Below are 13525 nucleotides of genomic sequence, written 5' to 3'. Positions count from 1 at the left end.
ACTATAAGGATACATTATATAAGCATGAATTGTAAGAACATCGTTAGAGTCATCAGAGTCACCGCGTGCGCGCTTGATCGTCAGGTTAAGCAACAGTTTAATGCGGTCAGGACATGGATGAGTGGTGACCAGAGTGGTATACTACTGCTTGGGATCGAAATTTTCGCTGGAGGATTTCACGAAAGTTTGGAGTGTATTTGACAACCTTCGATACGTAGTAGTTTATGAAACATGAGAAAACTACGAATATTATAAGTATAGTTTTTTAAATATTATGATTTTCTCACAGTAATATCATTGTGATTTTCACCATTATATTACTGTGATGCATTTGCCGCGGACATTTTAATATTACTGTGATATCTTAGTAATATTCCAGCATTATTTCTGTTATATTCCCTGGTAATATTGCAATGAAAATATAATATTGCTGTGATATTTCTGCGATATTACGTGCTATATGGAATTGTTATTATCTTAGCAGGAGAGCAAATAAGTAAAAATTAAAAATTAAAACTTATCCCAATAAAGTAGATACTTTAATTATTTCTGTATATAGCATGCAGAAATACTTGTTACGCAAAAAAGCAAGGTAGTAGCCAATAAACTTTTATCTCTTATAAAAAATGATGTGTTGACTGACTACTGTATCGCTTCTTGTCGTATGCAAGAATTACATTATATATCTTAAATCTATAAAAAAACAGAATTACTTACGCAAGTGATCCACATCTCGCAAATATCTCGTCAGAACCGTCCGTACATTGGGATGTTCCATCACACACGTAAATATTTTGAATGCATTCTCCATTTTCACACGTAAATTCATCTGTTTTGCATTGCACAGGTCTTTCCGTTTGATTATTTATGCCTGTCGTACATTGAGGCAGCATTTCGTCACTATTGTCGATACAATTCTTGATGCCATTACAAACGGTGTCTCTGTTTACACATGCACCATATTTACACCGAAAGGCATAGTCGGGGCATAAAATCTCTGGTCTTGTACACTCGGTCATAGTTTCGTCGGACTGATCTTTGCAATCTGCTTTACCGTCGCATAATAATTCACCCGCTATACATTCTCCATTGTTACATTGAAACATCTCTAACCTATTTAAACAATAAAAAAATTTTATGTTTATTCAATTGATTTCAACAAATTATTTAGCGATAAGATGAAAATAATAAAATATACGAAAAATATAACTAAACGGAATAAATTTATTAAAAATAAAGAGGAAGTCAAATCGCTTAACAATTGATTCCTTATCATACAACACTGAAAAATATTACAAGAATATTGCATATATTTTATTACAATATAATATTATAATGTTTCATATACAATCAGGTAGATCAAAATGATTACTTTTAGGTAAATATCTATTTGTAGGAAAATTCAAACAACGCTTATTACACAGGTGTAGTTTAACGCATAATATAAAATATAATTGTAATGATTATATCCATACAACACAAAGTCTAAAATCGGGACATAAAACATCTTGAAGAAATGTCTTATATTTCCACATCTCCTTACTGAGAAAATTATACCGAGATTCCAATTGAGAACTCAATTAAAATCTCATGCAAAGATCTCACGCTGAGATCGCAAACTGAGAATTCGTATAAGATTTCCATAAGATTTCGCATGTAAGATCTGAATTGAAATATAAGTCCTGATGGAAATAATTTATTGAAAATATAATTAACCTTTGCTAAAATATTTTTGAAAAACCTTTTACAATTGACCCAATTTTATTAAAATTTCATTATAATTTCATTAATATTTCAGCAATATTTCACAAAAATTCAATGAAAAATCATTATTAATCAAAATAGATTAAGGAAAATATAATTAAATATGATTATATATTTAGTGTTTTCAATTGTTAAAGAAAGAACTCTTAAGATAATAATCATCAAGTAAAAAGGGCAAAATACAAGTTCAGGCATAGAAATAATAATGCAATAAAACCAAATAATGTTGGTGAACGTTCTCCACACAGTGTGAGAGAAAAAATTTAATTAAATTTAATTTAAAAAATTTAATTAATTTAATTAACAGAGATTGATCAATAGAGATCAATAGAGAATAAGAGATTATATAACACCAAACGTTTCGTGGATCCTCCTCAGCGGTAAAAAAAAAAACACCATACAAAAGTCAAAATACGATGTCGCAAAGTAACAAAACGTCAAAAACGTTCGCATAATGGCAACTGGAGGATACATAACTGATTCTTAATAGATTCAGAACTTCAATCCGAGATTAAGACCACTTAAGATAAAATATGGAAATGAAGTCCAAGCACAATCATCGTTACTCATAAATGCACTTCGTAAGGTACTGCGGTCGTGTTGTCTAAACCAAAGTGAATAAAGAGTAACGTATCCCCGTAGTAAAGGTAATGGTAAACCAAATTAATCGTTTGAAAGTTATAAGTTACCTTGGACATAGTATAGGAGCCGAATCTCAAGACAAGAACGTTATGGTACCACGTAGATCTCGAAGTGTCGTCAATGGTAAAGGCTGATTGTTTATATTAATGGTCGAGAAAATAAAAACGCGCAGCTAACAATGCGAGAAAATTTTTACATTTCATTTCGATTTATTTTGGTATCAATCTTTCTAAACGTCTAAAAACATTGAACAACTTACAATGAGACCGCACGTACCTGATGTTACGGATTCTGATCAATTATTCTACAACACTAATAGTAGTATATGTACAGCTATCGTGAGTCAGGACGTGGCCTATTTTTTGGTGGTGGGGATAAAACCTGGTGTTAGTGTGTTGAGGGGTGGGTTCCCTGAAGAAGGTTTTCTGGAGGTTTGTCCTCCAATGTGTCCCAAAATGGAATGGTGGGGAAGAAGGGTGAATTCTCCAGATGCGGTGAAGGGAATGCGATGAGGAATAAGAAACTATTAATATTAGAAGTGGGGAGGCAGCATGTTCCCCTCATTGTAAATCGGGTGGGGATTATTCAGGGTGATATAAGTATTTTTTTAAATTTATTTATATTACATCGTTTGCTACGGCATATAAACCTCGTTTCTTGCGGTATGTCCGTTCTCTGGAAGTTCTGAGTCTCGACTGATGAGCGAGTCGAGAAAGAGTAGGTAACGACGGATGAGCTAGAGGGAAGGGGTAGTCGTCGGATGCTTCTGTATAAGGGTGAGGGTAATCTATGCTATTAGTTCGTTTAGTGATCAGCTATGGATATTCACGAGGATTGGTTTTTAACGGGGGGTCCCTCTGCCTCGTCGCCTACGTCGAGAAATTAAGAATGTTGAGCGTGACCTAGAAAATTTTGGCGAAAAGGAGCCTACTAAACGTTAGACAATAGTGAGGAGCTAGCGGCAGGGGATAGTCGTCAAATGTACCCGTGTAAGGTTAAGGATAATCTATGTTATTGGTTCGTTTAGTGGTCAGCTGTCGTTTAATGGTTATTCACGGAGATTGGTTCTTTCCGCTCCTCGCATCATTGTTCACGTCAAGAAGTTGAGGAGACGTCACCGGAAAATTATAATGAAAAAATGCTTCTTGAAAGTTAGAAGAGCGAGATAGATGGAGAAGCGAGAGCAGGTCTGGACAGCTATGGTTATGCGATGTTTGGTTTTCGACTCCTTCTTTGATTCTTATGTTGAGACGCGGAGAGGGGTGAAGGATGGGAAAGAATATTATCCATGCAAGCGTCAGCATCGTGGGAATTTCTGGAGTTTATTGAAAAATATAGGTGTGGGTAAAGAAGGAGACGCTTTTGAGAAAAAGAAAAGAAATAAATATGTTAAAGGATAAAACCCGCTATTTATTTATAATTACATATGAAGATTCATAATATTATGAATTTTATATGAGTTGCAGTGCTTGCTTTTTTTTATTATTCTTCGTACAATTTCGTGGAGATGAAACGAAATTAACTCTAGAAAGAGAATGTCAAAATACACGTCCAGAAAATCGAAGTTCAGCTGCCACTGGACATTTTTTTTATCTCCTCGAGGTTATCCCAAAACGTGTTTTTCACCATGTCCTCATCTAAATAGCGGTTGGGCAAATTTAATTCCGTTTTTGCAATTAAAAATTCGACGCAATCGTTGACGAGATTCGTTAGCAAATATAAATGTTTTCGCCGCGCGTCGATGCATTCCGCGATACTTTGGAGATCTTCAAACGTGATTTCCTGCATCACTATCTACGGCAAGTAGGTCTTGCGTTTCTTCTTCGGTGGCGCTGTCACTGTCTCGGAATCCTTTGTCGCGGCCTTCTCTGCTGGTTCGCGATTACACGTTACCATTATTGCTTTTAGGACATAGGTGGTAATGAAATAATCACGTTCTTTAGGATCAAGGGATGTGGTGTAATTTTATTAACCCAGCACAAGTAAGAATTCACGAGGTCAAATTCCTCTTGAAACTTCTCTCATGCCTCGAGTTCGAGGTAGATATAATCGGCCGAATTTTCAATTAGTTTTATCGCCACTTCGTATCTCCCGGCGTCGTTTGCTCGCCGGTCCACTTGCACCCTCTTTGTATCCGAATTGTTCAAAGCGTATGTTGTAGACAGTAACATGTTTTCCTTTCGATTAAAATGTCGACCTCTTGTGAAGTCACTGCGCATGTTATTACATCCGCCCTTCTCGATATTCTGCTTTGTGTTATTAGCAGCCATTATATTTCTCACAACAGTCGCTCCTTGAATAAATCGTGAATAATTTTAATAAACGTCAACTTTTCGTAGCACTAAAACGTGACTAACGGAGCGCTACTGATTGTATGAAACCCGCGAACGATCAAGAGCGGTTTTATAGGGCCTCGACAGCATGAAAAATGTATGGAGGGGATAGTATACGCGTACCAATAATGTTTATTTAATAACATTTTTTAGTTACAGTTTTATAGAGCACTTTTCTAGTGTGTTTTTCTGGAATTTTCTAACGTCGATAACGGGGAACAAATATACAAGCCTTTAAGCGCGATAGTTTATCTAACAATAATATTTTATACCGAACACTTTTCGTTCTTTGAATGTTAGGTCACATTTACCTCTCAGACTTTTCTTTGTCCCGCAGCGTCTTTAAACGTGACAGTTTGCCGCGACTATCGATAATACTATATAGCGGACGCTTCTAATCCTGTCCTTTGTATGTCAGGCGCTCGCGTTTTTATCTCAGGCTTTCCCACGCGTCTGATTGTTTCGTCACGTTTCCGAATTCAGGTTTGAAGAAAATGTCCCTGAGCAGTAGGTATAGAGCAGGGGTTCTAACCCATGATCCTCCGAGGGGGGTGCGGGGGAGGGGAGCACGTAGGGCGCGGGGGTATGACGTCACGCGGGGAAGGGGGCTTACCAACGGTCGGTAATTTTTTACCGGTATATTTTTAACCGATATTTTTACCGGCATATTTATTTATTAACATAATTTTTACCGACATATTTTTTAACATAATTTTTACCGACGTAATTTTCTTTACCGACATAATTTATCATTTATTTTTACCAGCATATTTTTTATCGACATATTTATTAACATAATTTTTACCGGCATATTTCTTAATATAATTTTTACCGACATAATTGATCATTTTTATCGACCCTGCGATTCTCCCCTCTTCGCGTTTCGCTCGCGGTAGATTTTCGACGGCTTTTTTCCCTTTCCGACCCGCCTTTTAGGATATTCTCGAATATTTCAGAAAGTTCGAGACATTTTGAGAAGGGCAAATCTTTTCAGGTAGTAGAGTTTACCCTCCAAAACTATGCAGCCCCGATAAAAATTTATCTTTAAACATACACTATCGTATACTTTCGAGCTATCGTATACCTACGATATATCGGCGATATACCATAGAAGGAGGAGAGCATACTAGGTGGCGGCAGGACGCCGTGCGTTCGAGATTTGCGTATTTTTTCGTTCCAGAGAGAGAAAAATATCGAAAGCGCGGTTCTGCTAGGCCAGGACTCGAACCTGGGTCTTTCGCTTGCCGGGCGACTGCTCTAAACCACTGAGTTACCTGACGTTCCACGCTCACGACACTCTCCTCTTTCTAGATAACGCTCAGAGATGCCGTTCGGAAGCGACATCTCTGGCGCGATCCCGAGCGCACGACGACTACAGAGAGAAACAATTCCGGAAGCTATATCTCAAAAATGTTACTGTACCAAATGGTACAGCTGTCAGTCTCTCAAAGTCAAAGGTTGCTATCCTTTAAGACCTGCTGTCCATATATACTCGTCCCCACCGTTGCCCCTCCTCATCTGGTGCAAATAATACAAATAAGCCCTGGGGTCGACACCAATTTTTTGACAGCCACCAGGTGGATGGACGCAATGCGCCACGGGGGATCCACCATAGAAGGAGGAGAGCATACTAGGTGGCGGCGGGACGCCGTGCGTTCGAGATTTGCGTATCTTTTCGTTCCAGAGAGAGAAAAATATCGAGAGCGCGGTTCTGTTAGGCCGGGACTCGAATCCGGGTTTTTCGCTTGCCGGGCAACTGCTCTAAACCACTGAGCTACCTGACGTTCCACGCTCACGACACTCTCCTCTTCCTAGATAACGCTCAGAGATGCCGTTCGGAAGCGACATCGTAGATATATTACCTACATCGCCTACTATCGGCGATATATGAAATTATCGCATATCTACGTAGATACTTTTTCAAAGATTGAGTTGGAAAGAGGAAGTAAAAGAAAGAAGAGACATTAATATATTTAAAAAAATGTTTTGTGTAATAAATGTTTATAACTCTCTCCGACACTAAGACCACCATTTGAATATTTTTAATACATTATGTAAAACGCAATGCTTAATGTTATTACATCGTAAAATGTTGGTTGCATCCAGTTTGTCCAAGGAAAGTATGTCCTCGTAATCCGCATCCAAGGTCTCGATGATCAGGTTACTTTTCACATTGTCATCCACAAGATTCGTCAACTATTCTTGCTTTTCACATCCCTTTACGTATACGAGTCTGGGGGCAACGTCTTCATGTTCCATATCGGATAATTTGCCAACCACAGCTGCCGTAATCAAATGCTTGGCTCTGCTGTATGCAACAATCCCGTCATCCCATCGTAGTCCATGATGATTAGCCATCAACCAGTATGCTTTCCATTTGTCGGATCTTGTGAGAAGATGCCATGATATGGGACTAATAAAAATATTATGGGAGAGAACAGATCCATTCCTAAGTATCGCTACTTCCTTTACAATGAATCTTTTTCCAAAGACGAATCATTGCAAGTCCACAAACGTTGGTACGATCATAGCGAAGTACTCTTCGATACGTTCGGGATAAAAATGTCGTGTATAGCTTTTTGATTTTTTTATTATCTTTTCTCATACATATTTTCCAATGTTAATTGATTTTGCGCACTAACAAATTGTAAGTTGGTTAGTGAACTGTATTCAACTACACGATCATGCAGGATCAGACAGTATGCGGTAGTATTCGCTGGTATATTCTTTCTGCACTCAAATTCTATCCGCATATCTACAGTGGCACTCTTCACAGTTTCGCTTTAACGCGAACAATTGATAACCACGAAAGGACCTTGCTCCAGAAAGTCGATAGTTGTCAACCTCAGCACTGTTGCATCCATAATACGATTTGCGGAAACGGCTATACATATCATAAAGTATTGCATATCTATTTTTTTACAAAATCCAAATTCATATCATCGTATGGATAACACTCTGAATTAAGATAGAGCTTCACGTTGTTAAATTGTAGTTGTCGAACTGACTTATATTTTCTGTCATAACATTTTTTCGACTAGTCTGCAGCGCAAAGATAACGTATCGCAGTTTTTCCAAATTAGTGGCTGTTTTGACGGTCCATAGATGTTTGGTCGTACTTTGCAGCTGTTATAATCGCGAATAGTACCAGCGCTTTCGAAACACTTCTCGAGGAATTGTTTCAATTGCGCCACAACAAGGAAGCGATGTGCAAGTGCTGCGATAAGCACCACCTTGCACATTCCGCATTTAGGACCTCAATTCCAAACGCATGACACCATTACCAAATATGGTAATGTTCTTGTCGCCAGGCACCCCCTCCGACAAGTCTAAAACAATACTATAAAAAAGCGGAGAGACCACTCGCGTCAGGCTTAACATCTCGGTCTCTCGCCGCGACATCCGCGTCATACGTGACTTACGCGTGGTACGCATATTAACTCATAAGTACGGGAGTAGTAATTAAAACTCATACAAGTGTATAAATTAAATAAACCTTTTTATATTTTACACTACAAAAAGTAGTCAAAGCTTCTACTACATTTTATCCACCGCCACACACCCTGCCGCGCCCGCATCACCGATCTCGAACTCTTTTCGTGTCCTGGCAACACGGGCACGACACAGCAGAGGAAATTTATACAGATCCAATAAGCGAAAACTCATATTCAGATATCGATCATTCTCCAAAGTTCTCAGCAGGGCGAGAATTGATATCATTCAACATTTATTGATAGCACTCAACATTACGTAAGGCATTCGCCATTGTATCTTGAATAGTTCAATCTTAGGTTGCAACGCTGAAGATCCATGTAGACTGTTGTCACTGCGTGACTGTAATAGAATTAATTCGTGACGCACGTTAATTACTACACGCTTGTAGTCTTCGTAGAATCCTAGTAGCATACTGAGCGGTATACAACAGTTGAAGTATCCATTTACAGCATCAGTCGTATCCCACGCAGCATTTTTCATGATAACATTTTTACCCGAAGATAACGATACATAGTTTTTGAGCGTAGAAATTATTCCCACGTTTCTGTTATGATCAATTTCTGCACCATCCAGTTTATAACGAATCTCATCAAACATAAATGCAACGCAATTACGTCCCAATGTTACAGTCGCACGTACCATCGGTTATCGCTTGTTTCGTTATCTTCCCCTTGACATAGAGATAACTTTCACACGGTGACGTGTACAAATGCTGTTGTATGGATATTCGTATCCCATCGCTGTGTCCAAACGTTGTTTTTGCGTATGGATTGTGCGTGTGTGTTTCGATCTTGATAATGCGATTGTCAAAGATCGGGCTATCTCCAATGTTCAAAATATCAATCATCTTTTTCAATTGCTTCTTACGCTGAATCCTAGAGATTTCAGAAATTCAATGTTCACTGCGCTGAGTTTTTTCTTTAACCACCTTGCTGAGTATTGTTTGGAGCCGTCTTCGGTATAATAAAATGTTCTCTCGCGTGTATCATCTGATCTGTCTCATTCAATACGAGCATCTTACGCGCTTCCAGAAATATAGATTCGTGTTAACGTTGTAGCCGCCGTCGCACGTGAGAATGCATTGTATGTACACGAGTACCGTTGCTGTATGCACCATTGACGACACTGCATTCTATACGAATAATATTCGCGTTTATAATCTTAATCGGTGCATCCGATTCATACCATTATTTCGGTGCTAATATACGATTCGATGAGAATCCCAGGAGTTGATGAGAACCAATGTTGTTCGGTTTACTAACATTTATTCTGTAAGCATATTTTATTTCGCTCTTCATTGTATTATTAATTGGCATGAATTATTTTAGGATGTTCACTTTTGTCATCTCTATATAGATTATTTTTTGTACGTACTGTTGCTTGAGAAATTGCACGTCTTAAATAAGTTTATAGTATCCAATTCGTACGATCCTTCAGGAATTGAAATTTCCCTGTCATCTTCACCAAAGTACAATTTATTATTCGATGCGTTTACATTTGGTATCGTATGATAAGATTCGAAGATGGTCAGACCAAACTCATAATCATCATCGCTCAAATCTATGGCAGGAAAGTAGCTCGCCGTAAGGGTGCTACTACTGCCCGACAGCGTAAGTGTCAGTGACATACTCGGGGAAATGTCAAATGAATACAGAGTTCTCGCAACGAAACACTAGGAATTTAAATAGGTTTGCCGTCGTCGACAGTTTGCAGAAAATGTAAACATAGTTGTCCGCAAGTACTTTCTTCGTAACGTTGCGTAGGATGCGCGATTGTATTCAAATTTCACTACATCTTTTTCGAGATATTGAATCAATTTTTTGGGCGGTCGAAGATTACTAAAACTATCGAAATATATCGCGCATTCTCCTCTCTTTGCATACGCCACCCAATGAGTACCAGATCCTTCGGCATCGTCCAAATTTATGATACCGCTTTCGTTTATTCGCGATAACACCGGGAGTGTATTACACATACTTCGGAAGAATGGGATATACAAGCGCTTCGCCAAATAGTCCAATTGAAAGTTGGTGGTTGCACCGGTAGACATTTTTATTGTTTCATCGGTGTTTTCTTTTTTTCTTCGAGACGCTCTTTCCATATTTGTGTATGGAGCAAGATAGACTCCTCGACCTTTCGTAACGCGGTCTTCCATGGCACGATGATGACGTTTTAATTCTTCTAGTTAACGTTGAGAAGCCTTGTTGTCATTCACAGCCTTTGCAACTCCCGCTGCTCCTCCAACTAGCGAACCGACTACTCCCAATAACGGTAGAACTGGTAAAACACCACTACGTTTCGCTACCGGAAGTATTCGTTTTTTATTCGCTTTTTATTTCCTCTTCGTTTTCAATCCCAGCCGAGTTTTGTCTTTGCTTTCATAGCCGTCCAGACTGCAGTAGTTGCAGCTCTCTCACCAACAATCGAATCTTTCGAAGCGTTCCCGAGCTTTCACAGCGAGAATCTTACTCGCCGCGTATCTATCGGTAAAGTTGTTGCTCCGAGAATATGCAATGTCGTGCTCGCGACACGCCTCGTCCAATGGATTAATGACTCGATCACTTCTGGCCAATCGTTTTGCCAAGCGAGTTCCAGGACCGCAAAAATTATATCCGGGGATGTGCACGTTGACAAGAAATGCGTTTATCGCACGATTTAACAGACCTCTACCGTCTTCGGCGACATTCATCACAGTCCCTGATTAACGGCGCTGGACCGTCGATGTGCGTTTGTTGCCACGGACGATTATAATGTTTCAGACACTGGCGATACTGTTGAATCTCCGAGTCAACTCTTATATGCTCGGGGAGTCTATTTCACAAAATATCAATGTGCTTCGGAAACTCGCGCAATAGGACAACCTTCAGTATGAATTCTAATTGTTCGGAGGTTAGGTCTCAAATGTCACGAGTATCCGACAGTAGGAAAAATATTTGCTATACTGTAAGTTGTACAATCGTCGCTGTTACTTTAACGTGGTAACATCGTTCTAACGTCGGTTCCAACGTTGTTCCAACGTCATTCTAACTTTAACATCGTTCCAACGTGGTTCTAACGTCGTTCTGACGTGGTTCTAACGTCCACGAAGGCAAGCGTGCGCATTAATGATGAATAGTAGTATGGACATCAAGGATCGCGAGAAGATAGCGAAAAAGATTGCGAGGACGAGCAAATCGATTTGTAAAAAGTATCACGCTTTGAAAACCGATAGGATGGAGGAAGATGTTGCATTGGAGAGACATTTTAGAGCTGTTGTCGAACAGCAAAGCAAATCGCGGAAAGTACCGCTAATGTAGATAGTAATGTCGGTGTTAAAACGATCGATGAGTACGAGCGTTGAAGCAAAGAGTGGATATCAAAACCAGAAGAAAAAATGCATATAACAAAAAGTGGAAAATTATTGGACATGTCATCGGATTATTCAGATACGCTCGCGTTGCCCTCACCGAAATGGAAACGATTAGACGAGCCTCCTATATTTTTTACATTAAAGAAAACACTTGTATACGAGCAACCGCATGAATCTTCACTGAACGACACTCTATCTATTGGTGGTGAGAATACTGTTTTCGAAATCCCAGATGAGCCGCTCGCGGCATACGTTAGACATCAGTTACAAACGCGCGCGGGACAACAAACGTTGCGCGATCACTTTGGTCCCCTGGGACAACAATACTTTGGAGCGATGCTAAGCGGTGAAAAAGCCATAAATTACGTTTATGGTGTACGTTTCGATAATAATGGAGCGACGCTAGGTGATAAACGCATCGACGTGGACAGAGATGATAATATAATCATTGATGGAACAAAATACAAAGGAACACCGGGTCTTTACGAGCTGATACTCAGGAGAATATCCGACAATACCGTGTACATCGAGGCCGACAAACACAAATACAAAAGTATACTGCTGACGACGAATGCTCACAGACGCGGCTACAACTCTCTGAATCTTATACTCGGTAACAAAGGGTACAAGTATAAGAATATAATCAACCCTCTGATATCACACATGTCGAGCAATAAAACAGTAGGAAAAGGTTTCTCCGTATCGCGAGATATGATGACGTTAAACGTCAACAAAATCGATTATATGTATTGGGAGGGAGCGGTGCATTTGGACACAGCCAATCACAGCACCGTGTGATTAGAGACATTTGTAGGGTCCCTTGGAACAGCGACTTGTGATTGGACTGTGTCCAATTGCCCCGTGTCCAACTGATATACACCCTATTGGGATTATCCCAACGAGCTGGTGGATCGTTTACGATTACTGGAAGCTTCGCGTAAAGCTGGCAACAACACTCACGACAATGAAATTTTATTGATTATCGAAGAACTCCGCGAAGCTGGCCTTATTATATATTAAATAGCGCAGCGTTGACACGAGTCAGTCAATCGATATTGCTCGTATCGAAATGTCGAAGGATAAGTTTAGAACATCGCGAAAGAATAACAACTCGAGAACTGCTTTAGTAGAACAATGGGATGAATACGTTGAAAATTATGTACATGAAAATGCTCTTTTTATAAACGCAGTCCAAGAATTTGACGCAATGTCTCGCAAGATACATGTAGCGCAACCGGAAGTCGACAGTGACGTTGCGACCAAACAATACGTGGAACAGCGTGTTGCGAGTATGAGAAATCATTTGCGCGACCTAGCGAGCAAACGATATGTACAAGAAAATGCGCTTTGTCTAATCACCGACGGCAAAGCTTTCGATACAAAGGGACATACGATACATCACGTACCGTGGCCGGAAGCCTTCGATGATGCTGCACACAAAAATTATGTGGCTGAACATTTAAATTTGATAAAAGATTATATTCATATGAGTAATGTTAAGCAAAAGCAGTATGTAAATAAGAATGTTGAAAAAGATGCTGGAAAATTTTGAGAGGAAAAACTTGCTGAACATAAATAACCTTCAAAGTAGCATTAACACAAGTATAGATTTTCTATGTTGTGATATACGTATGAAATCTAAGAAGAAGCAACAATAAAATATTACTACAGTGAATAAACAATACTTGGACGAAACCATCAAACTGCGGAAAGATTAACTTAAGAAATCATAAAAGAACCTTGTCACGTTTGAGCAGGACATTCAAAGTGTGTGTGAGGTGTAACACAGGTGACAATTCTCAAAATGATACCCCATATAATGGTAAAAAAGATCAACAAAAGAAAAACTGACGAAAAGAAGAAACGCTCTGAAAAGCGGCGGTTGGTGGAGAAATTGCACGCTCCAGCGAGAAAAAATTTTCCCTGTATGCGCGTCATAGTG

General features: G+C 39.3%; 1 protein-coding gene across 5 annotated transcripts in view; it reads right to left on the bottom strand.

Annotated features, from left to right (window-relative positions):
• Positions 1 to 13525, bottom strand: part of LOC116852580 (modular serine protease-like) — a 356146-nt gene that overhangs the window by 168687 nt on the left and 173934 nt on the right. For all 5 annotated transcript variants that reach the window (XM_032833084.1, XM_032833085.1, XM_032833086.1 and 2 more), the window contains one exon: positions 718 to 1113. In XM_032833084.1, coding sequence (XP_032688975.1) covers positions 718 to 1113 — 396 coding nt within the window. The remainder of the gene's footprint in view (positions 1 to 717; positions 1114 to 13525) is intronic.

Source organism: Odontomachus brunneus, unplaced genomic scaffold (assembly GCF_010583005.1).
Source record: "Odontomachus brunneus isolate Ranch 3 - 2012 unplaced genomic scaffold, Obru_v1 Obru_scaffold_236, whole genome shotgun sequence".
Classification (NCBI taxonomy): domain Eukaryota; kingdom Metazoa; phylum Arthropoda; class Insecta; order Hymenoptera; family Formicidae; genus Odontomachus; species Odontomachus brunneus.
The sequence above is the reverse complement of the archived record's forward strand: the minus strand, read 5'-3'. Positions and strand labels throughout refer to the sequence as shown.